The 27201-nt window shown below is 40.1% G+C and overlaps 1 protein-coding gene across 4 annotated transcripts in view; it reads right to left on the bottom strand.

The window, feature by feature from the left end:
• The window catches only part of rptor (regulatory associated protein of MTOR, complex 1), a 124151-nt gene that overhangs the window by 23591 nt on the left and 73359 nt on the right, over positions 1-27201 (bottom strand). For all 4 annotated transcript variants that reach the window (XM_034534839.1, XM_034534857.1, XM_034534848.1 and 1 more), the window contains exons 11-22: positions 25052-25127; positions 23754-23855; positions 19566-19649; positions 18507-18617; positions 17431-17505; positions 17230-17295; positions 14519-14710; positions 10832-10972; positions 9836-9956; positions 8534-8674; positions 6598-6753; positions 1562-1680 (exon numbers count right to left, since the gene is read on the bottom strand). In XM_034534839.1, coding sequence (XP_034390730.1) covers positions 1562-1680; positions 6598-6753; positions 8534-8674; positions 9836-9956; positions 10832-10972; positions 14519-14710; positions 17230-17295; positions 17431-17505; positions 18507-18617; positions 19566-19649; positions 23754-23855; positions 25052-25127 — 1384 coding nt within the window. The remainder of the gene's footprint in view (positions 1-1561; positions 1681-6597; positions 6754-8533; positions 8675-9835; positions 9957-10831; positions 10973-14518; positions 14711-17229; positions 17296-17430; positions 17506-18506; positions 18618-19565; positions 19650-23753; positions 23856-25051; positions 25128-27201) is intronic.

The following is a 27201-nucleotide window of genomic DNA, read 5'->3' as shown; positions in this document are numbered from 1 at the left end:
TGTCTTTTTTAAATGTCAAACATATAGCGAAAGTAGAGCTTAAATCCCTCATCACTACTTCATGATTCTATGAGTACACCACATTGAATGTATGACATGAATGACACTCGTGCCACATGGTGTATTGCGTTCATACTTTGTTGGACTCATTGCAACCTGCTGTGATAACCAGAGCCAAAGAGGAGTGTGTGATCTCATCCCAGTCAGCCTATTTCAGTTCACTCAAAATCAGCACTCAAATCAGAATTAAATGTAAACAAATTCAAGTCGAGTCTCAAATCAGAAAGGATAAGTCAATCTTAAGTCAACCGAATGAAATCAGTCAAGCGTCAAGTGAATTTAAAAGAAAATCTAAACGTGAAGTCTCAAGTCAAAGGAGACAAGTTAAAGTCAACACTCAAGCCGATCAAGAAAAAAATCAATTAAGATCTCAAGTCACTTAAGACAAGTTTTGCGTCAATCAAGGCACATTCAAGTTGAGTCTTCTCTCTTCAAGTCCAAGTCTTAAGTTAGTGGAGACAAGTTCAAGTTAAGTCGCAAGACCTTGAGAGTAAATCAAAGTCACTTTTCCATTGCATGACATTTGCAAGTCTTACACATCTACGCATGCTGACCATTAACATGACAAAGCATTTGAATATTTTCCTTTAAAAGCTGTGTTTACATATATTTATGGAGCTCAGGCCAACAAATTAAATGATCGAGCTGTGTGGCAATGGAAGGAGCATCAGAACATAATGTGTTTGCTCTCAGGTTTCACGTCAAGTCTTGAGGCAGTGAAAGAGTCAAGTCCCCTGTTTTATCAGTCAAGTCTGACTTGTATCACATCTCAAACCTAAAATCTACAGCTCTTACAATCAACAGACCCGTAAAAATGACGCAGAAGGTCTGGGACGGGTTTGGTTAAATTGTGTCTTTCTTTTTCAGAAGTCTGCCCTCTGGTTATAGAATGGCTGAAAATATGTTTAACTGGTAAAAGAGAACTCCATTGCGTTATATTGTAAATAAAGTCTGATTGTTTATTTATTGCAATCCAGTATGGAGTCTTATTGCAGAGATGCTGATCTTCTGAAGGTAAGTGAGGGGACAATTGGTGTTGGTGGTAGGAAACACAAGACATCTAGCCTGAGGGTTATAATGGGTGGTGGACTATAGTGGTTATTATGGCTCCTTAAGTTACGGCAACCTCTCTGTTCTGCCAAGCCTGGGGGAGTCATCGGCCCTTAACTGCATTTGCACAAAAGTAATGGCCTTTTGGAGGAAGAAAATGCCGGTGGGAGGGGGGGGCAAGTGTGCTGAAACTGATTTTTTTCACCGCATAACAATGTCGTGAAATTAACTGACAAACTGAAGACAAGTAAATTATCACACCTCCAGTAAACTGTCAAAAACAATGCTGACGCTCATCTTCAAAATTACTTACAATGCAAAAGCTTTAAATCTTGGATCTGTGACAATGGCTCAAATAATAAGCTCAGTATAATAAGATGTGTGTATGAGGTCATCTTGCTATTTCAAAGAACAAGGCCCAGTAGCTTTTAAAGGGTCAAACACAACATACCTTGTATGCTATGCTGTTGAGCACCTTCATGGCCAGATCTGACACTTCAGGAAAAGGGTCTGCAGCGAGATGTAGCAGCACTCTCCAGATCTGAGTGTAAACGCTGTTGAAGGACACACCTGGAACAAACACAAGCAAATAATTAAGTTCAACCCATTTTAATTTGTTCAAACATATGTACGAGATGAATACACACACACTACACCCAGCAACACATTCATCTTACTCTTTTGTAACCCTCATCACTCCCAAGTTCATTAAAGCTACAAGCTAAGTGGTAATGTACAATCATCACATTAGTATCGTGCGACCTGCCATTTCTTCTCCTGCAGTTGTACACACACACACACACACACACACACACACACACACACACACACACACACACACACACACACACACACACACACACACACACACACACACACACACACACACACACACACACACACACACACACACACACACACACACACACACACACACACACACACACACACACACACACACACACACACACACACACACACACACACACACACAATTGCTGTCAACTGTCATTATGAATACAAATGAACAAAGTCTCTCCACTCTCGGGTGTTTCTTTCCGCAATTCTAATCTTCAGCGTTGTTTTGGGAGAAGGGGCAGAGTTTTCTCAATTTAACTCTTATTCAACCGTCCTCGAACTTGTGATTTTAAGCTAACCTCTGACTGCTTGTTTGCTCATTAGCCATCTTCTCTAGCCCTCTCCTTTCATTTTTCAAGAGTTGCTCTCTGACATCAGTGTGTTTAGGGCCTTAACCTGCCAGACGTGCATTTCTTTGTGATGGCAACCACCTCCTACTTTACCCCACACCATCCCTAATTCTGAGCTAAATAACTTTAGCATGTCGTCTCTGCAGCGCACAGAGCCTCCTTCCCTGTTGCCGTGCCTTTTCTGCTTTGGCCCTTTGTCTGTCAGCTTCAATCAGCCTTTCTCTCCTCCCTCAGTGTCAGCCACAGTCTCTAACAGTTTCTCATTTTGCCTCCACTTTTCGGTTTTCCTCCCCTCTTTCCCCCCTCCCCCTCAGATCTTCTTAACCATGCAGGTGGTCCTTTGAATTTGACCTGTGAGAGGATGACCATTTTTATCTCATTTCCTTTTATCATCTCACTGCTTCCCCGTCCTCACTTTTCCATGAGGCAGACATTCCAAGCCCTGGAGCTGCAATCTCCTAAGGGTGCTGTGGAGAAGTGGGAATGACTGAAGCCTAGGCACTCTTATAGCTCCTCTCGGGAGAGTGACAAGAGGGTTCAATGGGCCTAAACTTCAAAAGACCAGAGACAAAGGAAGGGAAGAGGATGAAGAGCTACAGTTTGGGGACAGGAGGATACAATACACACACTAGATGAAATTTGGAAAAAGTGAGGAGCAAAGAGGAAGGAGTAAAGATAGAAGGAAAAAAGGGAACAGAAAGATGCACAATATTTTAGACGCTTGTGAGATGCTGAGAGATACGACAGAGATGGGTAAAAAAAGTGATGGATAAAGAAGATAGAGAAGGAAACATACAGGAAACCAAGAGAAGACTGAAGAGGAAAGAGATGAAAATGAAGCAAAGGCGAGTGATGGAGTTAAAGAGGAGATTAGGCTGCAGCCTAAGGGGCAGAATATGATTAGCGATGGCTAGCCAGAGCGCTGCAGTAAACAGCCAGTTTATAAATGTGAAATATGGTTCTTTTCCCATTTAACTGCTGCATTACATTACGAGTTCACACAAATTACCACTGCTCCGCCTCGACATAGTCCACATGAGGGAACGTGACGGCTTACATTACTCACTGGCTGAATGCTGCACCAGTGGCGTGTCCTGACTTGACAAGACTTGCTCACAGTGGAATGGATGTACAGTAGTAAAGATGTTAATTATTGGCTAAATGAACCACTGCATCACTGTTTTATGGCCGCCTCAATTTTAGCAGATGACATCAAATACTTTTGACTCTGCTTATCGATTTTTGGAGCTGTAAATGTTTGAGGCATAAAATATGCATTTGAACATTTTAAAGAAAAGAAGAAACTCCTCTGTATGGCAAAGTTTACATATATTTCTAAGCAGTACCACATAATTTCTGTGATGCTCTTCAAATGGGAGAGGACCTAAAATACACAGACACAGGTAGAAGTGAATCAAATCTTGCAATACATCAGACTGACTTTGGTGTTCCCCTGAGATGGCTCGACAGTAAGGTTAACACACAGCTATTTAAGGTCCACGAGAAGGCAAAAAACTGATGGCTGGGCCATCTGCTTGTAAGCTGATCAAGTCCAAAATATTGCTCTGAGCTGGACACCTCCAAGCAAAAGAAAACTTGGAAGACCAAAAACAAGCTGGTGGCGATTAGGAATAATTGAGAATACTATCAAATAGAGGAAATATATAAAGGAGACTGGGGGGAAATGTACTCTTTATAAGTTAATGCATACAAAATAATACACAGGCCACCTTACATGTCAACATTTGCTTCCGTTTGTTTGCAGTGTTAAAACATAGATGTGATCAAACTGAAAATCTATGCTGCTGTATTCCAAAAAGGGAGAAACAAATGCATACATTTTTCAGGCGAGATGAAAAACAAAGCCCCAAGGGTCGTATGACGAAAACTTCAAACCAGACAAAAGATAAAGGCAAATAAGAAAACAACGACAAAAAGTCAAAGTGACATGTGAAGTCTCGGGTGAGTTAGTTAACCGAATGTAAGTGACAATAAAACGTAAATGCCAACAACATGGGATTCAACACTCATCTGCCCTCAAGTATGTAATTCAGTCGTTTCTTTATACGCCTGAATATTGTTCCCAGCATCTATTCTTCTCCTCTGCCTTGCTTGTTGATACATGCAGCACACTGCGAGGTGGGAGTTATGAACAAGTGCGCTGGGAGGCTGGGACTCAGTGGGCGAGGAGGCCAATATGTTCTTTAACCCGTTTACCGAGGAGACCTTGCGCCAGCATTAAGCAGCTTAAAAAAGGTTTAACCGGACATCGAATGCTAACTTTGTCAGATAAAAGGGTAATCAGAACAAGTGCTGTGCCAGGCTGTTTGCAACAAGTTTTGGTGTCCCATTATACTTGTACCTTAAAAAGAAATTGCAGAAATACTACACTATGTATAAAAGAGAAGTGGATGACAGACAACACATTTGATCACCTTTACTTTGTCTGTGTGTGAGAGTGAAACATGGACATGGGACTTAAAAACTAAATATGTATGTCCAAACGAGTGCAACTCCATCCATATTTACAAAGTATATTGTGTAAAAGTAGAATTTAAGAGCAGAGGAAATTAGTCCGTTTCCTCAAAAGGCCTTTATAAAACTGAGCTGGGCTGAGTCAGACACACTTAAAATAAGTTGGCATTCATTTAACGAACAAGTCAAAGAAAACCCGCCGAAAAGAAAATTTCATTATAGTGCCTGAACCTACTTTCATGCCAAGTCAAATTCACTCCATAGCTCTATTTACTTTTCCATTTGATTCCCATTTCAACTCATTTAACATTGTGCCGGGCAAAAATTTCATTCTGGGATGTGACAGGGCGGCTGGGAAATTACAAGAGGTTTGTAACCTTAAATGCAACAATGTGGAGAGAGAGAGAGAGAGAGAGAGAGAGAGAGAGAGAGAGAGAGAGTGGGGTGAGGAGAGGAGGATGGGAACCCCCCAGTTTCACTTTCCCCTTTACCAAAGGGGCGGGAGGGAGTTAATGGTTTTCTTGCTCGCACACAAACTGTCCGTCAGGACGCATGGTGGAGCCTGCCAATCACCTAAGAACAAGGGTAAGTGAGCGGTTTCGAGTTCAGCGTACGAGCAAAAGCACTTAAATGGCCTCAGGTGGCTCACAGAGTCGAACCGATCTTCCCCTCTACTGTCTGCAAACCTTTTTTACACATATTCTAGTTGAGGACTGGGAGCTTTCTTCTCTGTCACCTGCCTTGTCTGAGTGGTTTCAGCCTCTATAGTTATAGCTTTCCTCTCTGGTGCCATCACATTTTCCTGGTCATTTATTTCCCCATGTTTTTTTGCTCTCAAGCTTAGTCCGCAAGGGGTGAGTCACGGGATAACAGGTCCTGTGTCAAGCCATGCAACGCAGTCCCAGCTGCTGTCAGCAGCATGCTGTAATGATCCGACAGGGCACATCACTGATGCTGCCAACAGTCTTTAGACGCACGATTGGCATATTCTACTCACAGGGTAATACAGGATGGAAAATGGATATCATGATGAAGGGATACACTAAACACATAGATGTTTAATTTCAAAACAAATTCTCAGTTTCAAAGACAACACAACCTGAAAAATGGATGTGGGCTTAAAAAGGTGTAATATATTTTGCTGTGCTCGGGACGTTTCTCTCCTCACTGCATTCATTACAAATCTAACAAGACGGCCCTTTCACACTGGGTTGTACAGAGGTGTGTGTATGTTTATGTGCGATTTGGAATGTAACCGCCGTGAAACAACCAGAAAATAAAATGTTGATGACAACAACCCAGCATCTCAACGAAAAAGCACTTTTCTTTCTTATGTTTCTATGACAACAATATATTGACAACATATCACCGCCGTTGTATGATAGATTAACATAGCCCTTTGCTTGGTATTATCTATTTAGGCTACGATCTATTTGTTTTATATAGTTTTGTTCACCATGAGCACCACATGGAGGACGTCTGCTTCATACTTTGTATGGATCAGCTTGTCACCACTCAATCTGACAGACGTACGCGAGAGCAAGGCGAGACAAGGCGAGAGCAAGGCGAGACAAGGCGTACGGTAATCACAGCTCAACACACACCAGCAACATTCAGTGTCCACCCGGCCGATCCCTTTGTTACGATACAATATAAATGTAAAGTTTAGGATAGAAATACACGGCCAAAACAAGCTTCTCCTCCATTTACTACAGTGACATCATTTTATTTTATTTTAAATCTCTCTCTCTCTCTCTGGCCCGAAGACATGTGTGAAATGTATGTAATTGGCATGAGGTTTTACCTATAAGGGAGTTGAGGGAAGAATAGGAGGAAACCCGTCTCATCTTGTCGATGGTCTCAAAGGACAGGATGTACTCGTCATTGTCGGGGCTCCCTAGGGTGCTGCTGGCGCTGCTGCTGGTGCTCAGGTTACCAGGAGAGAAGGCGGCTGGCCCACCTGAATGAAGAAAAGACACATACACATAAAACTGTTACCCTCTGACCCAATCAGCAACAAAATCATGACCATCGCAAACTGATCAACATCCAACAAGGTCAGCGCAATACTTATACTTATCCATGCCGACACAAGAACTTGCTTATAACTTAATTTCAGATGTCAGGCTCAGTCACCTCCTGCTGTGATTCTCCTTATCTCAACATGACTTTTGACTCACACAAAACCCGAACGCCATGCATCCTCCAAACTGACTGCAGGTTGAAATGTGGAAATGTAGATCGGAAGAGAGTGTAAATATACTCTCCTCGGCGTTATTGATGATAAACACTGCTGCACATTGGCTTAAGCACTGAGCATTTGTGAATAAGGAATGGTGTCAGCAGTGGTGTGCAACACACTTTTATAGTGACAGTGATTTAACTTCACTCAGGGCTTATGTATTACGGGCCCTTGTTTGAGCCCAGGCCCACACTAAACCCCCATGGACAGCTCCTTGTCCCCACTGGTCATCAGACAGGCGGAGGGAGATCTACACATTCACTGAGCTGGTTTAAGCAGCAACTAGGAAACCCATGGCCATCACTGGGGAGCTGGATAAAGCAGAACCCAATGACGAGTTATTGAAGGGAAACTTGGGAAGAGTTACTTCATAAACAAAGCACTCATGACTATTAGAAATTGAGAGATTGATGATAAAACTGGGATTCTTCCATGTTCAAATCCGAGCCAGGGCAATTTGAACCTGAGATTGAAACTGCTAAAAATAGTAATTGAATATTTGCAAGAACATTTGCCACTTTTACTGTTAAAGTCTAATCAGTGTTGATGGTAAATGTAGTCCGTTGAAGCAATAAACTCCTCAGAGCAGGCTATATTGACTTGAAAACTGTTCTTCCTGCATCCAGCACCGTCATTTGATGCAAGGAAGAACCACAGGCTGTTATTTTAGCTTGGATTTGTAGTCTTCGACAGGGGGCGTAAATGTGCCGCTCAAAAACAGAACTTTCTTGCTCTTTTTGCATGTATTGCAAACTAGATACATTTCCAACAGTGTAAATGTAATCCCAAAATATGAGCGCACACGATTTTATGGAAGAGGATACTTTTTATAGTGTTTTAAAGGACTCCGATATTCAGTCGTATTTATTCGAGCCAGAGTATCGGCTGAAGAAGTGCAGCGTTGAAAGGCTGCATCAGTCGTGTGAGAGCATACGGCAAGTGGAGACCCTTCGAGCATCAGAAGCTTTAGTGTGATGCATTCTGGTACATGTAGGCACTGCCGACACAGCTTCACACGCAGGAGGACTCCGCTCTCTCGGCCAACATAGCATGGACTGAGGAATCGATTGCGTCAATTGACTACATTTACCATTAATTCTGATTGGACTTCTGCAAAACAGGTGGATGATTTTTATATTTTGCAGTTATAATAAATGGTCCATGTGTGTGCTGGCATTTATCCACAACACACAATTGGAAGACATGAATGACAAGGATGAGGTGCTTTATCAAGGTACCTCTTATTATTACTGAGTACGTCTCAGGAATGGTAATGACAGAATGAATAAGTAAGTCAGGGGACTGTTACATCGACAGCCCAAAGCTAATTGTCTCTCCTTGATTAATTTCTAGCATTCAGCTGACTAAATTGTCTTCTTTGTCTTCATTCTGTCCTCTTAGAAATTAATCTAAATTTCCGCTTCATCTTATTTATATCTCTCCCATCTGCCTTATTTTCTCTCTTCCTCCATTTCCCAGCACTTTCTCCCCCTCATACCTTCTTCATTAAGGTTGAGGTTCTGCAGGCTCTTGTTCAGGTTGCGGGCAGTGGTGGCAGCTCGGATGTTGGTGTAGGAGTTGACCGATCTCAGACGTGGGATGGCCGGGCTGTCCCTCACTGGAGTCAGGTTACCAGGCTCTGGACGTAAACACAGGAGGGTGTACATCAGATCAGAGCCAGGATGATCCCAAACAAGTGAAAATAATTTTTTGACAACAGTTTCTAAGCCCATGTCTATAATAAATTATAAACATACTTAAAATGCGTTATAATCGGCTTATAGCACTGTATAATTAGAAACATTCATAGTCATAATGATTTATAACAGTAATCATAACACCAAATAAAGCATTACATGATTACTTATAAAAAGGTCAAGTATATCGAGCATCAACTTTATTTAAATTATGATAGTCCGATAGTTTTCAAAAACATTAACATTTTTACCCCATAAAAAACAATTTGCCTGTCACGCATTAATAGATGTTTCTGGAGAGACACAAGAAAAAGGGATACATGGCCATCCCCAACCTGTACTAATAATGGAAAAGTAACATGTAAAAGTTATTTTTCTGCCCAGTCACACATTTCTAAAATCTAGTCACAATTTAGGAAATTATTTTTCTTAAAAAGTCCTTTGATTATGGTACCCTATGTTTAAATTTAAAGACTTGTACATGACTCTTCTCCCTGTTATACACACAGACTCAGCAATTTAAGATTTTTCCCTGTGTCCATTTGACAAAAGCCAAATTATCCAAAACTAATGTAAACTGTCTCTTACTACTCTGATTCACATGTTTATGCCATAATCTGCATATATTCGAGGGTTCTTAAAATCCCTCAAATGATGCTTGCAACACACATTGAACCATTTAGGGCAAAAGTATTCCGAGTTTTTTTTTGTCTGTGTCGGGATATTTCTTTTGTATATAACTTGGAAAATGCAATAAAGTCAGTAATAAAAAAAATTGAGAAAAATGAGCAACACTATAAAACCAGATTATGACTTTTAATTAGATTGCTGGCGGATTTTTCCTCCACTAATCATGGTCCCAGGAACATTGTGAAGGCACTGTGACTCCCGAGATTTACATAAATTACTACCAACGAGTTATTTTAGTAATTTATAGTAACTAAGAGTTAAATGACAAAAACACAAACGTGGAAGTATGCTTAAAAACAATAGATACAATGTACAATCCACTAACTTTCCTCAAAGGAGCTGCATTCTTGTACTAAAATGATTTGCTGTGCAATTTTAAATGGCATGTTAGTGTTTGTGGGTGACTGCAGTACCTGCGGAGTTGGCTGGGGACGGCACTGTATAGTTCTTCTCCTCTTCTATAAATTGGAGGGCAACTGTACAGAAGTTGCTTTCATATTGGACCACCAAGTGACTCAGTGCTACTACCAGCTCCTGTCAAACACATATGAAAAAAAAGATCATTCAGTTTCACAGATTATGATTTTCTTTTACTTCATGTCTTAATTACTTCAAGCCAAGCAGTATTTTTCCAGGTACAACGTTAACAAATGAATAATACATCTCTTAGCAAAGGATCAATTACCAGTTGCCCCAGTGAGTCTGAGTGTGTCACAAACAATATGTGGTCATTAAAACACCTGCTGTAGGGGAACTACCAGCGAGGCGGTTTTGAGTACTTTACCAGGTGTTTCTATTACCGTCTGTCCGTGGACATATTTTGTCACATGATAGCATCACATCCTTCTTATCGAACGGTCTTTGACTTTTGTAATTTGTTATTAACATCACAAAGATGAGCTTAGATCAATTTGGAAACAGAGTATTGATGGACACTTTAAATAAATCCAACAATCTAAAAGGAAAATTGTAATCAATTGTCATCCTTAGCTGGATGCCCACACACAGACAGTTGAGATAACTTCAGTATTAATAGTTATTTCAGATTGAACTCAGAGAATCATTATGTGTAGAATGTACAGACATGAAATAAAGCAAATGAACTTATTGCCCGCATTTTTAACTACTCCTTTAACTATGTCCTGAGGCAAACAGGGACATATATTTATTTTATCTAGATAGTAATGTTGTCATCACCCAATATAGACTGTGCTGGTGAATTTAACTTTTTTCACTGCATCGAAAAGCATACAAATCCTCTCCCTGCACTGCAGGGACAAGACCATTTTTTCATATATTTCATATTTTCTACTTGCATCTGGCATTTTACTGGATTGTCTTATTATGACACGCATATCATAAAAATATCAACTATGTGTTTTGTGTGATTGTTAATGTGCTGCAGTGACCTTGCGGACCACAGGGCTGCCATCGTTGATGAGCTGGGCCAGCATCATGACCACGTTGTGGTCGATGGTGGTGGAGTGGTCCGTCCTCTCAGCAGAGTTTCCCACAAACGTCCCCAGAGCAAAGACAGCCGCGCACCTCACCTGCAGTGGCACAACAACAAGTAACAACATTTCGTCTTTAAAAAAAAAGATGTAGCTATTGTGTTTATTTAATTTAAAAGAAAAGGTTAAAGCTTTTATGATGGGGTTGGATAATTTGTCAGCCTTATTTTCCTCCATCAATGAACAGCTCTGCCTTTTTTAACTGTCTGAAGTCAGTGTCTTCAGCAGACAATAACAATTTTGAAAGTTTTGGGGGCAATTATGGTGCAATTTTCTTTCAATGTAACACTAGGAAATGCCCCGGAGATGATCAGTGCCATGTGCTCCAGTGAGCTGCTTTTTGTCCCTATAACTCATCACTTTCTCTGCCCGCTTCATTGGATGTTTAATCTAAACTTGCCATCCCACAGAAGGAATTTTCCATCAGGGGACTGAACTGAACCAAATTACAGCACAAGAATGAATATGTGGTTGTATTGTTTGTTGAGGCAACAGTACACATATTTTTTTCATTGGAAGCATCAATATGTACGATCATCATCATCACCGCTACTTTTTAATCTTGCAATAATGCTTTACCCAGATGTTGCTTTGATATGTTTTGCTTCGCTCCAATTAAAAATGATCAGCTGAACCGTGTCAAATTAACATTTTCTTTCTAAAACGTAAAATAAAAGAAAGTCATAAAAAAATCCCTGTGACTTAAAACAAAATTAAAACACAAGACTATAATACAAGAAAGCATTTGCCAATTATAGTCTACGAGCTGCCTTCAGTCAATCCTACCATATACACCAAGATGTGTTGATTTAATCCATGCTATTGTCAGAAGCCATATTAGGGATGGTGATGTATTGCACAGCCTTATATTATTATATAGCTTTGTTGAAGACTCTTCTGATTGGTCAATTATAGCATCCTACTGTCTGTTATGTCTTTACAGCAGCACCTCTCGGGCACAAGTTATTTTTCTATTAAAACGTTGTGCAGGTTTTCTGTGAACTTCACCTTGAATTTTCAGCACAATATAATATGAATCCGTGCTTGTTACTTTAAAGCAGCAGTAACAGCAGTCTGGTTGCATTTGTGTTTTGTTATATAACATACATGTATCTACATTTGTGCTGACTAAGGTTGCAAAGGGGCGGAAAGTTTCCGGTAAATTTCCGGAAAGTTTCCACGGGAATTTTGCAAAAAAAATATTTTTTTGCAAAAACATATAACAGGGAACTTAAATGTAGTTGAGAACAAGACTACGCACGCCTAGCTCAGCTGGACCCTGAATGCAGCTGGTTGGAAACATTGTCTGCCAGAAACATAAACGTTTTTGAATGTCTTTGTCATCAGTGTTGTCTGAAGGTTTCAGCCCTATGCCTGGCAAGTGTGAGAGCGCCGAGTTGCGTAGAGGCCAAGAGCGGTATTGCAGACAGATAGAGATTTTAATTATAGCTCGCAACATATTGAAAAAAATAACTGAACTAGTTCATTTTTTGGAGCTGTGAACTTAGTTCAACATTTTGAATTATGAACTATGAACTAAACTAGTTCATTTTAAAATGTGTGAACTATGAACTGAACTAGTTCATGTAGAAAGTGAACTTTCCCAACACTGTTTGTCATATAGCATATTGATTACTTGGTAAACTGAAGCCATGTTCATTTTAATACCAAGTTTATTTGTATACAGTAGACTAACTTTACAGCAGTGAGGAGGATGTTGATGAGGTCCAGGAAGAAAGCATTTAGACCTGAAAGGATTCAGGGAAAAACACCTTTTTTTATTCAACGTTCATGTTTTTGTTGTTCGATGAAAGAATAAAGTTCTACTCACAAAATGTCAAAAAAGTCAAAAATGTCATTTTTAAAAGTTGTATTATAAATGTTTGCATGCATGTCTGCTTATGACAAGGTAGATACAGTTAAATTACCCCAACATTTACAGTTTATTCCCGTTAATTCCCATATATTCCCGTGGAAAGTTTCCAACTTTGAATATTCCCGGAATTTTGCAGTGTTGTTTTATCAGCTGCTGAGAAGATAGAGGGCAATATGGGTCATTGTGGTTATCTACACCACAAAAAATTAGTGTGTGCACATACTCAAATTTAATATTTCTTGGATGCATTTTGCAATTTAACAACAAAATGAAATTTCCTGATTGGACTTATTGAACATTATAAACCTCACACAAATGTTATCTGTTGTATTTATGCTGGACTGTAAAGGTGTTTATAATATTGTGTCCAACTCCGGCATATGTCCTCCCACCGCTGTGCTGCCAATATAATACCGGTATGTGCTATCCCAACTGTACTGGTAAATAAATCCCAAACTGAAAATACATGTCAAAATGCGAATCAACAAAATATTGTCTTTTGTTCTACTTTTCTTTGTGTCTCATGGGGATAAAAATCTTGAATTCACAGAGAGTAAAAACATCTGACACATTATTCCAGGTAGAATGGCAGCGTCAATTCAAGCTTTTTTCTTTTCTCTCTGCTTAGTGACATTGAGGTTGACAATGTGACACATGTGAATAGTCTCAATTGAACACCCAAGGAGAATTAAAAAATCCAGTCAAATCTAGTTCACATGCTCTGAAAAGTCCTAATGTAAAATATATGGACAACCTGGAAATGCAGCTGAAAAAGTGCTTTGTATATGTGTATGTGTGTGTGTGTGTGTGTGTGTGTGTGTGTGTGTGTAGACCTCTGTTTCAACCCTATGGCCAAAGCAGCTGTCATTCCAAGTTACTTCTGCAAACAGATGTTCCTTGGAGGTGCACACATGCAAATATGCGCAAGGGCGCCAAGTGTCTGGGTGAACTTCAGGCCAAACTCTGTCTCGCTGTCCCCTCTGGTCCACACATGACCCAGTGACATGCTGATCGTCCTGTTTTAACGCCTTTGGTCCAAACTGTGTGGGTCTGCTCTGTGTGTGTATTCGTGTGTGTATTTTCTGAACTGTATGCACAGGTTTGACCTGCACAATATTTTGGAATACAAGAATTTTGAGACATTTCCTCAGTGCATTTTTGGTCTTGTTTTGAATACAAAATAATATTGTGCTGTATTTTTCTACATGGTCCCTATTTTCTAATCTCCCTATTTTCACAGTTTTATAAGATTTACATCTTGATTGAACAGAAATGGAATGTCAACTTTTTTAAGATTGCGTAATGCCAATAATAGACAAAAAAAAGCCAATAACATTTTTGTATTCCATCACAAAAAGGTGGACATACTCAAAGTCCATCAATTCAGTTTGAAGAGTCGAGGTTTTGTTATTATTTTGTTGTTATTTTTCTGAAACTTTATATTTAAGGAGACTATTTGTGACCTGACGGCAAATTATTGGAAGACACTTAATTTCCACTGCATGTTAATGGCTGACTGCACTCGGCTTGTTTGGAAAAAATAACTATCTGTTCAGACAAAGAATCTAAACAGGTAATCATTGATGACCATGCACAACTTAAACATTTGCAATAAAAGATATTCTTCAGTTGTCCTTTTGGTAGTGAAAAAAACATCTCCTAGTACTTTTTCAAATGTACCTGAACTCCATTATGAATCTCTCTCTCACCTCAGGGATGGGATCCGATAGCAGAGAGTAGAGCTTTTCGTGGGCGCTGTCCCGAACGCCACACCAGCGTGCCGGGTCAAAGTTCTGCCAGATCCGGCCAAGGCAAATGGCCACCCACTGGCGAAGCAGGGGGTGGGGGTCAGACAGCTGCTCCAGGCAGTTGGCTATTAGGTTGCCTTGCAGACAGGCCTCCTGGTGGGGGGAGAAGGAGAGTGAGAGGGAAAGGAGTGATACAGAGTGAGAGATCAGTTGTCCATATGTGCACTTTTTAGTTTTAGGTTTTAAATGGGGGGATACCTCTGTACATTCAAGACATGTAAGATGGTTCTAAGGACTGTGAGGTATGGAGTCACAGTAACAATGGCAAGGCCATTTGAGCAAGACATAATTTCCCACCTATTAAAAACACTTTGGTCTTGAAACTGTGGAAGTCAAAACTGACCTGCCAGTATTTCATTTTTAATAAAATGACAGTATGTGCATTAGTCTTCAGTCTTAACCATCCTGAGCAGCACATAAGCTCCAGACTTACTTGACTTGTACATCATTAGTCAGTTAATTATCTCTCACCTGTAACCTCAAACTGTGAAGGACAAAAAGATTAGGAGGCATGCAGCAGTATGTCTTCATTCCTTTGAACCCCTTCAGCCCTAGACTATTTTTTTTTTTTTGTGAACAAAAGGTAATTGGTTAATCAAGGTTTGATGAAGTCTCAGGTCTTATTCAAAAACATCTCTCAAATTGTGCACAGCACTAACAGAACATCTCTTTTTGTCTTTTCCTGATGAAACACAAAAACAGCACGTAGATTGACTGTAAAGGACGATGAACTTCGTAAAAAGTAAATTAATGTTTCTGTCAAATATTAAAGAAATAAAGGCTTGGTTGGATTGAACTGTAATACAATGGCTTGCATGGTAAAGTCAACTTAATGTATCATTTAGCGACATTAAATCCATCAGTACAACCACAGAGTAATGCTGTCTTACTCTTATTTTCAGCTTCTCTTTTGAACAGAAATCCGGTTTTGAATCACTTTTTAATTCCAATCACTTCTTTTTATGTCAGGTATTAGTGCAAGTCTTTAACTGGAAAACGCTGCACATGAAGGGTTGAGTTTTCATTGGTTCAGTGATTCAGACTGTTCCACACTAAACTACTTTCAATACAACGTCATGGAGAAGCAGTTCACATCCAAAGCATACCAAGGGAGCAAGGCATTAATCTACTGCAAATCTTTACCACTGTAAACAATGCAGAGGAAGTGTTGTGTTTATTTGTTAATTCATTCCAGTCTGTTCCATTTAACTGATTTTTTGATCTGTGTTAAGCTGCTGTTACTACAATGCAACACGTCCTATGTAGATGTTTTATAGTAAAAACCTTGCAGTTGCTCCATTTTCCTGTCTTGAAATGCCAATTAACTAACTTTCATTGGCAGTCGTTTAACACCAGAAAAGGTTTAGCCTGGAATAAATGAAAGAGCAGCAGATTGGCTGGTACGACATTAATGCTGCGTGAATGTTGCCTGGACAGTCTTGAATTTATCAAGGCAACCAGTAAACATAGAATATATATTTCTGGACTGGTTGCTTCTGCAGTAGACTTAAATAAAAGCATTCATGGTAACCAGGAAGTTATGGTAGATTTCTGTGTGACAACATGACGGTCATGTGCGTGAGCTTGAACAAAAAAGCCTTTCACACAACAACTCATACCAACATGAACCATAACAAATGGAACTATTTTAGTGTGCTGAGAATCTGTCTACTACAGATTGAGGCGTCATAACAAAACATCTTTTATCAGCACAGACACAATGTGCCGCCTCCACTTTCTTCATGTGTAACTGATTGCTACTGCGTCGTTCCACTGAGCTGCCAGCTGAACCCCAAGAGCTGGAATATTACGACGACAGTGGTCCGTGTGTATGTTTGCAACAACGTTACCGCAGTAAGGAGTGCTGTTGTTGAAAGTAAGAGGGATAAATAATGGAGATGTGGAGCAGTTTCTGTAATGTTGGGAGCATCTATTATTTACAGGCCCTTGAGAGACGCAAGAGCATTTAGGAACAGTGGTATGGAAGAAGAATAGGTGTTTCTGAGCTTGACAGCACACATAGCTTTTCTGATTTGTCACATTTATATAATATTAAGTGAAAGAAGTACTGTCAGGTGCTGAAGAAAAAATACGTCAGTCAAATAACATTAGAAAGAGACAGAAAAATAACTGCAGCGAGCACGAGGGAAAAAGCAAAACGGAGTGATGGTGGGCTATTTCTTTGTGTCTGTGTGTGTGTGTGTCTAGTCCATGAAATGACAAGCAACATCATCCCAACACCCCACCCTTGGATGTTTGATCAGCATCAGGCACAAAAGGCTTCTGGGAGTGAATACAGGAGGCCAGGAACAGGCTGAAGTGACACATGCGATGATAAAGTGTCACCATGCAGGTGGCTGGGTTGGAAATGGAGATTATAGAGGTGACTGTTGGTGACAAAACTGTCACATAACAAATATCACCCGGAAAAACACTATGGGCGAAAGAGTAATTTCTCAAAGTGACGTCTGGCCCTGGAAGAACCCGCTGAGGTACTGGTGAGGAAAGTAAATGAATAATTCGGTACATTCTCTCTTTGGGCTTCTAGCAAACACACAGACGGCGGTCCAGAATACACACACAACCAAACATGCTTGTAAACACACCCGTACCTGTCCTGTGTTGTAGCTGTTGACGATAACAGCCAATATGAAGACAGCCATGGTTCGATGCTCGGCCTGTAACAAAGAAAAGAACTGTGAGATCATATCTTTTGTCAATACGTCTGAAGATGTTCTGTTCAACTCCTTTGTCAAAACCAAAAGGAAAAAAGAGATATATTCCTTTATAATATATTTATGGTGGACACTCACAGGCATGTAACTGTCGGCTAACACCGACAGGAAGTACTTGTGTCCATTGTCTTTCACCAGGTCAGCTTGACAAGACTGCAGAGACGAGACAGACAGAGCGGGCGAGAGGAGGGGAGACAAAGAGGAGAATTTAACATGAAAACATTATGTGATTTACTACCGCGTGCTCTTCGATTCGTTCATGTTTTTCAGTGTGCTGCAATATGAAGTATCACTCGTGGTTAACACAAAAAAGTGTGTGAAGAAGCGCCAATATATATTTTTATTAAAAAAACATGAAAGGGATAGTTTGGATTTTCTTAAGTGGGCTTGAATGAATACCTTATATCTACCTTACCTACCTCCTCTACTTACAGTAGATGTCTGTCAGCATGCCCCCACCTTGGAGAAACCGACATGTATACAAGCAAGGGGGCAAACCGATATCTACTGTGGGAAATATACACTGACTAATGATAATAACCTTCTAACTCCCCCCCAAAATAAGAACTAGCCCATAAGGTTAACGTAGTAATTTAAATCATAACAAATAATTTGAGTGATTTTAAATAATTTTAAATAATTCAAATTTCTTTTCTAAGAACTGTAATCAACATCAAGGCTGAACACTAACTACTTTCACTATCATCCTAGAACTGTGCCAACAAATAACATCAACCGCCCTGACGTCAGTGTAAACCGTCAAAAATACGAAACATTATTGTTTTACTTTTTCATTGTCATCTAAAGTGGGTATTTGCAGAAAACATGCAATTCAAATGAATAGGAAATACTTTATTGTATTCCTATTTAAATAGTTGCTCTGTTTGATAAATCTTTCTCCAGTCATGGCAGATCAGCTGAAACCAACCATCATTTTAATTGGCATCTGATCAATCAGTGCCTCTCTACCAAATACATTAGTTTTTTGCCTTTGTTCCTTGTGTTGTCCACTATGTGCAGCAGACAGAATTTATACAACGGCAATAAAGCTTTGACGTAAAAAAGTTGATAAAACAACATTTTAAAGACAATAAACGTGTTGAAAATATGAGGCAGCATGATTTAAATTGTTGTACATGTTTTACATAACTTACACTGTCTACGGCGAGGATTTTAGCCCAGATGAAAACCAGCAGTGGCCGCAGCTCTCTGGCTGAGCTCTGGAGCAGCTTTAATACGTAGGGGAAGATGCCCACCGACAGGGCCTGCAAAACAATCGTGTTGTAATAGGGAAAAAAAAACACTTTTAGGGAGTCAAACAAACAAACTGCTGGTATTTATGAGTAAGTAATAAGTATTGATATTGCAGTTCATGATCCAAGACACACCTGTGGTCTGAAGTGTAAACATGTACACAGGAATATAATTTAGCTGAACAGGAGCTGGGAGGATAATCTCAAATGTGACTTGAGTTCAAATGTTGGTCCTTTATTTCTGCCTGGAGCATTCAGTGTGCTTTCAACTTGACGTGTGAGTGACAGCTCAAGGCAGCAGTAGCTGGAAGTGCTTAGGTCAAATAAAATAAACTAACATGTTTATTTATTTAACAGAATTAGTATGTATCTTTCAAGTGTTACACATAAGTGAATTTGAGTGGCATTATTCTGACAGGCTATTTCATTCCTCTTAAAACCAGAGTTTTGCTGTCAATCAAATTTATTTTCTGTTCAGCATGCTATCTGAGAGTTACTTATTGATCATAGTAAATACACAGCAATTCCTTTTAAGTCATAACAATTGTTCAAGATTTTAGGAAATACACTTTACTTTACTTTCTGAGAATATTCATATTAATCATGTCTGTGCATTCAGTATGGAGCTGGAGTGAGGGAACAACTAGTTTATATTAGCTCAGTATAAAGACTGGAGGCAAGGGTAAATCCTCATGTTGGCTAAGGATACATTTTGTAATACATTTTCTTAGCAGAGAAGGAGGATTGTGGATGTTGTCCCCCATGACTTACATTGAAAGTGCATTAAGTAGGGATCTGTTACGCTAAGCAGAAGAGCAAACTATTAACAATATTACTTGTTAATAATATTATTATTAATATTACTCTACATCATCCAACCCAGCTTTGATGTATGTGTATTGTTATCCCAATATGAATACATTACAAGGAAAGAAACGGGGACACTATATCTTAACGTACCAGACTGACGGCCCAGGGACCAAGATCCAGAAACCGTCCTAGCAGGTCTAGTGCTCGCAGTCGATGAACCTGACTAAGGAGGACCTGAAAGGTAGCAGAGGTCAGAGGTCAACTGGGCTGCCTCCAAACCAAGAGGAAGCCTGATATTAAAGGAGGAAGGAGAGGGGGAAGGAAGGACAGCGGGGGAAACTGCAGAGAGGTTGAGAAGGTGGAGTGAAACAGCTGGCTCTCACAACACTAATGGTACGACACTGGCGCCAAGTCGCGCTTGTTTACTCTGTAAGTGCATGCACAAGCATACATGTGTGGGTGATAGGGTGCGTTCTTGGCTGACATTTCACTTGGGTTCTTAACAAGATATATGCTTTGGACAATTTAATAGTGAGTGTGTACGTTTTGGTTTACGTGTATGACAGAGATGCCAAATGGAATCACGATGTAGCAGTTTTGGCCAAGGAGAACTATTTTAAGGGGGCATATGGAGTGTGCTAAAAATGTATGTGTGTGTGTGTAGTTTATGCAACATTAAGCTGAGTGCAGCAAAGAGTCTGTGTGAGGGCTGGACACCGGTCCACACCCATGTGCCTGTCCCACAGTGCGTGTGGGAACAAGCATATGGCGGAAACCAGGTCCACACACACACACACACACACACACACACACACACACACACACACAACACACACACACACACACACACACACACACACACACACACACACACACACACACACACACACACACACACACACACACACACACACACACACACACACACACACACACACACACACACACACACACACACACAACACACACACACACCACACACACACACACACACACACACACACACACACATTTCCACCAACACACTATGTATTATTAGCGTTCTCCGTGACTTCACCCTGGTGTGCGTGACCACACAAACAGAAGGAGGCCGGGGGAAGACCGGCCCAGGGTTACCTCCAGCTCCAAAGAAGAGTGTGGGAACATTCAACATTTGTGTGCACGATGTAGGTGTGTGCACAATAACTTTCCCCCCCCCTGTTTTTAAGTCATAAACAGGAGCGAAACCAATTTCAACACTCTTTTCTCACTTGCCTCACAGGGATTTGGCACAGATGTCAGTGAATATTTTCCAGTCACACGCACTTAAACACATTTTCTGCACATGATTGAATTAATACATTAACAGAATGTTCATTACATCGTAAGAGGGCTGAATACCCCTGAGCAATGCTGCATTATTAAAATGTGTATGAATGCACGTGTGTAAATATTTGTCTTAATTCCTTATCTGCGTAACACCTTGACTGCAATCTCCTTTAGTGCGATGAGCAAGCACTTTCCATCATCAGGCTGCGTGTACGAGCTGTGAGACACACGCCATCATGTTGTGATATGATTCACATGCATGCCTTAATCACGTCACGGAGTCCTAATGCCAAATGTGTGTGAATATGCTGCTGTTACCATAACATCATAATTTATGAGACGTTGTAATTCCTTTGCAAAATCGGTTAATCCTTCCTGGATGAAATGCCTGTTGTCAAGACAACGCCGCACTGTATCTCTCATCCCTGAGCTTTGTTGCCTTCCCTTTGCTCATTTTATTAAAGAGCATTATTGATAGAGTACTCTCTGTTGCCCATTGCTTGTTGCTCATTGCATCTCTCAAATGAAGCCAGATTATATATTTTGGCAATAAATTGTAAATCCTCCAAGAAAACACTCCTTTAACTTCATTCTTATGCAACTGTGTGCTTAGAAGTGTATATAAAACCTGTTTATGTGTCCATCCGTTACATCAGAAAGCACGAAGGAGCCTTGAGATTACTCAGCCCTCACGGTGTAAAGCTGCATAATGTTGCGTAATCTTAAAGGCTATTGCTGCTTTGCTTCCTCTCTCTCTCTTTAAATCCACATCAACTGCACACACACAGGCGCATGGCTTCACACTAAATCCAGCGCTCCCCAATCAGTCTGCCTTTATCTCGGCTTTTAACGGGTCCCGCTGCTGTATGGACGGACTGCAGCTCGCAGTGCGCTGAGTAAGCAGGAAATTATCATCCAACACGGACAGCGGCGCACCACCATTACGCTGCAATATAATACAACACCACAACTGTACAACCCCACGAAATGTCGGTGGTGGTGGTGGAGAAAGTGTCTTTTATAAAGGCGGGGATGAGGATGAAGAAAGGGGGAGAAAGGGGAGCAGCGAGATATCACGGTATAAAAAGTATTGCTGTAATGGTAGTATCCCAATCTAATGGTGAACTCTTAGCAGGTGACGTTTGTGTTTGCTTGTGCAAAATGGAGAAAGAAGCCCTTTTCAAACATGGAATCAGCAACAATGGTGGCTTCATCTATCTGTTAAAGAAAAGGCATTTCAGCATTCATATATAGGTCTCCATTACCTAAATGGTTGATTGTTGATGTGAGCGAGGTATGGCTACTGACAGAGTACAACAGACAAAAATGTTCATAGTGATTATGAATCATAAATATAAGGCTGAATTATCATAGAAAACACACACTCAACAAGGATTGCTTTAGGATGAATGAATTCTTCAGTGTTTGGCTCTAAAATATAATGTCTGCTTTTATGCATGTTGAATCATTCTCGGCTGACGCCCACTTTATATAGAGCCAAAATCAAACTGATGTTAAAACTAGGCCGTGACCATAAAGGGGACACCATGGTAAAGTCATAATTTACCTTCACCCAATAGTAATAGTAAACAGAGCTTGAAAGTGTCATAATGGAACTCAATCAAACCTCCGTCAACAGCTGTTAGCTCCGTTATGCCTAAAGCTAACGGTAACTAGCTCTCCTGCAGGTTTCAACACAGATTTGTTGTTGAATCTGTGCACCACTTATGAGTGGTGTCTATGTTTTTTAGTTATCAAGTTTCTTCATAACATATTTCAGGCCTAGATAAAACGATATCTCTGTGGACCTAACCTGAATGATGTTGTTTTTCCCCACTTGTAAACAGAGAGGTTTCGGTAACATAGTGCCTCTTTTGTACAGTTACGAGCTGTTTACAATTTATATTTGAAAAAGTGCATTTAAAATCTATTTACAAATGTGTGATGATGTCAGGAAGTATGTGCGGACAAGATGAATGTAGAAACAAAAGATGAGGTCAATGACAAATGATTCAAGACAATGTCAGACTTATACACTTTAAACAGACTAACTATTCCAGGGAAAAGTTATGCAGCTTTCTTATTCATGTTTTGTCTGTTTGTAATAAATGTCATTGTTTCTCGCAGGCTTTTGGGAACCTGATTTGCTCGAAGCCTTAAGTTAATCTTGTGAGTGAAAAATGGCCTCACATGTGATTTGTGGTTGAGAGAAATGGCAACAAAATAATAATAAATATATATATAGTTTTTTGTTCTCTTTTTTTCTAAAAGATTAAATTGGTAAATTTACAAAAAAGAAAACTCAAATCACTAAGTTGTTTTCTTCTGATAGGCCCAGTTCACTGCAATGAGTCTTCAAAGTCTGGATGCTTAGGATAATAGTGATTCTGAGCTACAATTTAAAACAAATTAAAATGATCTGATTGCAAGATAGAATTGATTAGGTCATCCACTGCAGGAATCATACAGGAAGACTGTCTGTGGTCTGATGAGGTTGATGCAAGATTGCAAAGTGAAGCGATGTGGTTCTGTGTACAATGGCATTAGTAATTATATAATCATCAGCAAATATATAAATTCAAAGTATTATCAGTATTATTATATATATCTGACCATTATAAGCCATCCATTTATCCATTTGCTTCCGCTTATCCAGGTGCAGTATGGAGGGCCAGACGAGATATGTAATCTCTCCAGCATGTTCTGGGTCTAACCAGTCGGACATGCCTGGAAAAACCTCTTAAGGGAGACCTCCAGGACTTTACTCTGAGTCTCCTCACTCCATCTCTGAAGCCGAGCCCAGTCACCCTATGAAGGAAGCTGATTTTGGCCGCAATCTAATTCTTTCTGTTGACCCAAAGCTCGTGACGCTTAACCATGGCCTCCAACTTGGAAGTACAAACTGTCATCATAATGAAGCGAACTGGAATTGAAAAAATATATATTCAGAAGCGAGAAAGAGACTGGAGGTTTCCTTCTGTGCGCGTGTGGGGGGGGGGGGGGGTGCGTGCGCGAGTGTGTGTTTTGTACCTGCAGTACGATTGGGAGCTGCTCAGGAGGGTTTCTGTTCTCCACGCCCATCGTCAACCACACTTGAAACGCCGTCAGCTGCTCAGCAAAGAAGGGACTGTGCTGTGGACACAAAACGTTTCAAAGAATCTCTCTCTCTCTCTCTCTCTCTCTCTCTCAAGAGTAATGAGCCAGTCTGCAGTGACTAGCTTATCACTTTATGAGAGCTCTGACACAATGAGCTCTCTGCTGCCATGGCAGTTTGCCTGATTGATTGGTTGCTGGCCGCATAGTTTTTGATCACACCGAGTGTTAATATTGCACTAGTTATTACAACATCATTGTTGATTGATATAGTGGGAAAATATCAACGCTTTAATTCATGCATAATCAAACCAACACACTCACGGATACATTAAAGTTATAAAATCTTCTGTGAACTTTTGTGATAATTACCAATAAAATTAGGTAAACAGTTTAAACACATCAGAGAAGGATTAAAGGCTAAAAGAGGGAGCAAGACAGAGACAGAAGATTTCCTTTAGTAGTCCACAGAGGCTCAATTACGGTGCTGGTAAGTGTTTTGGGTCCGTGTGCAGGAGAAAGGGGAGGAGGATAGAGGATAGAAAACTGCCCCCAGGGGAGCGATGGAGAAGATGCCCATCTCCAAGGGCCGGGTGGAGGAGAGAAAAGGCCCAGATAAAAGCACTACATCGATGAAAGCCGCTCAGGTCCCACTTTGTCTGTTTTCAGAGTTTTCTAATTACAAAGCACATGTTGGTGCTCTCTGGTCTGTTGAGCATCTGGTGAGTGTGTATCTGCACAAACTCACACACCAAAATGTCCTGTGTTGACCCAGATATAATAAGTCATCATCAGTTCAATCAGCCTCCCGCGGCATGTTTCCATTACACTCAGCATCTCCATCACAGTCCCCTGCCGTGTCAGTACATATAACAAACTGGCTGACAGTGCAGGGGCCAGTGGTTTTAGCAACTACTTTTTATTTGACACTCTCACTTGATTATTAGACCTGACGTTTCACAACGTCATCCACTGGGAACGAGAGAGAGAGTGTGTGTGTGCGTGCGTGTGTGTGTTTGAGAGATTAGTAGAGATGCTGTAGATGCTGATGGTGGAGAATTTGCAGTGCAAACAAGAATTGTTGATGTTTACGAGTGGTGGACAGGTCCAAGATAAGAGCCATCCATCAATGCTAGATAACCAGTAAACACTATACTATTACAAATGGAACAACTTTCCACCTTTCAAGAAAAGCTGCAAAGATCTGCAGGCCAGATTTTCTCTCACACACTTACTCTGAAGGCGGTGCCCTCCTCAATGATGGTAGGCAGCTGAGAGAGGCATATGTCCACGGCCAGGTCCCACGCTTGCCTGTAGAGAGGTGACAAACACAAACTTCAATAAAATTACAGAATGTATTACAAGGAATGACCTCAAAACCAGACACGTTTGATTCTATTATTGCACTATGACCCGAAGAAACGGAAACAAATGCATTCCAGCACTTCGACCCTTGGTCACGGCTCACCCTCTTCCACTCTCATTCTCATTCTCCTCAGCTCTTCCTTGCATCTTCCCCGTGCACATACAGCGCTTAATAATAATTCCCAGGCCGAGGTCCTGAAGAGGGCAGCAAGAAGCCTTTAATCCCTTTCTAAACACCAGCGTTCTCTCATGGTCATCATATTTAATTCATGGGGTTATGTAACTTGGAAAGACTCGAGAAGGGGTAAAAAGGTTTGTTACGTCTTTCTCTTTTTACTTCCACTTTCTCGGCTCTTTTTTCTTTCCGAAAATTAAGCTTGGGGGCCTCGATGGGGCTTTTCCCTCTCAGTTAACAAAAGTAAGGGTTTGAGTCACGTTCACAGAGTAGATGCACTAATGTGATGTAATGTGATGCAGAACAAATGACATGGGGTTCACTCTGAGACTCTTTATTAGTGTTAAAGGAACAGTGTTTAACATTTAGGGGGATTAATTGGCAGAAGTGGAATATAATATTAATAACTCTTTTAATTAGTGTATAATTTCCTGAAACTAAGAACCGTACTTTTTAGTATTGGTACACCGTGCAACCCTACTAATAAGGACAACAATTTTTGAAAGTGGTATTAAGTGAGCAATGAATATTTCAATAAGCAACAAGACCGACTGAATCACCCATAAGGCGAAGAAATTGGTTTTATTTCTCTGTAGGGTCCTTTTCATAATGTTTTAAGACACTTCTCACAACAATCTCAGCCTGTACTCCATCAACCACTAAAATTGCTCTAAAAGTCAACAAACAGGCAATTTATTCCAGCAACTTGTAACTTGTTAGCTGGTACAAGTAAAGGCAAAATGGGCACGCCTTCCAGCAAAAAAAAAAAGTCAACAGTGCAAAACCGACATTACTGGTTAAAAACATTAAAAACAGGTGCTACTCTTTAAGCAATGTTTTTGCTCTCATATAGAGGTTTGACTTTAGAGAAAATACACATTAGTTGAACCAAAGATTATCCAACAGATTTGAAGCAAAGATCACTATTTGTATTCATGTTGTATATTTTTTACATCACATTAATCTATAAAAACATTAAATATGCATGCTACTTCGAGATGCAAGTCAGTGTAGTACATTTGCTCTTTTTAACTTATTTGCTGAGCATCTGCTATAATAAGTGCTTGTATATGGCTTTGCGTATACAAGCACTAAAATCACTAACATGAAAATGTACTCGAGTCTATATGGCAGTTGTTCGTTGAGAGGGAAAGTAAATTACACACTGGAAGCAGTAACCCTTTGGTAGGTTTATGATGTGGGAACAAACTAAATATGCAATATTAGCTCAAGGCTGATTAGAAAAGTAACACAGTGTCAAATTAAAACATCTTAGATGTTGACTGTGATGGTGCCTACATCATGTAGTGTTATCTGGTTTGACCACTACCAAGCAAACTATTTCCTCTCAAAAGGAAACCTGTTATCTCTCCATCACAGTTGCTTTTATTGTTTTTGACTCAGTATTTGTTTCTTTGGTTTCACCTTTTATCATTTTTTTCTCTTTTGCTTTGTATTTGTTATGTGTTTTTATTCTTTTACAACCCTGTGTCCTAAAATGTACGTTCCCATACAATAAAGCTGTATTCTCAACAATGTTTTAAGGGAAGCATATTTTCTCCAGAATTACTGTCACAGTTTTAAACATGTAGTTAACATTGTGAAATAAAACAAAACTCCTTGGTGAGTTTAGTAGAACATCATGGTTAGGGTTAATATTTGTAAGTTTGTTATGTAACTTCAGTAATGTAAGTTACGTAACAAAATGTGTTAGCTTTTCACCCAACACGGACTATGATTAGGACACTATTTGTAATACACCCAAAACTATTTCTTCTTAATATGCAATATACATTTTAAGACATTTAACAGTCGAAGTTGGAGCTCGATGTTAACAAATGATCT

This window comes from Cyclopterus lumpus, chromosome 1 (genome assembly GCF_009769545.1).
Source record: "Cyclopterus lumpus isolate fCycLum1 chromosome 1, fCycLum1.pri, whole genome shotgun sequence".
NCBI lineage: Eukaryota > Metazoa > Chordata > Actinopteri > Perciformes > Cyclopteridae > Cyclopterus > Cyclopterus lumpus.
The sequence above is the reverse complement of the archived record's forward strand: the minus strand, read 5'-3'. Positions and strand labels throughout refer to the sequence as shown.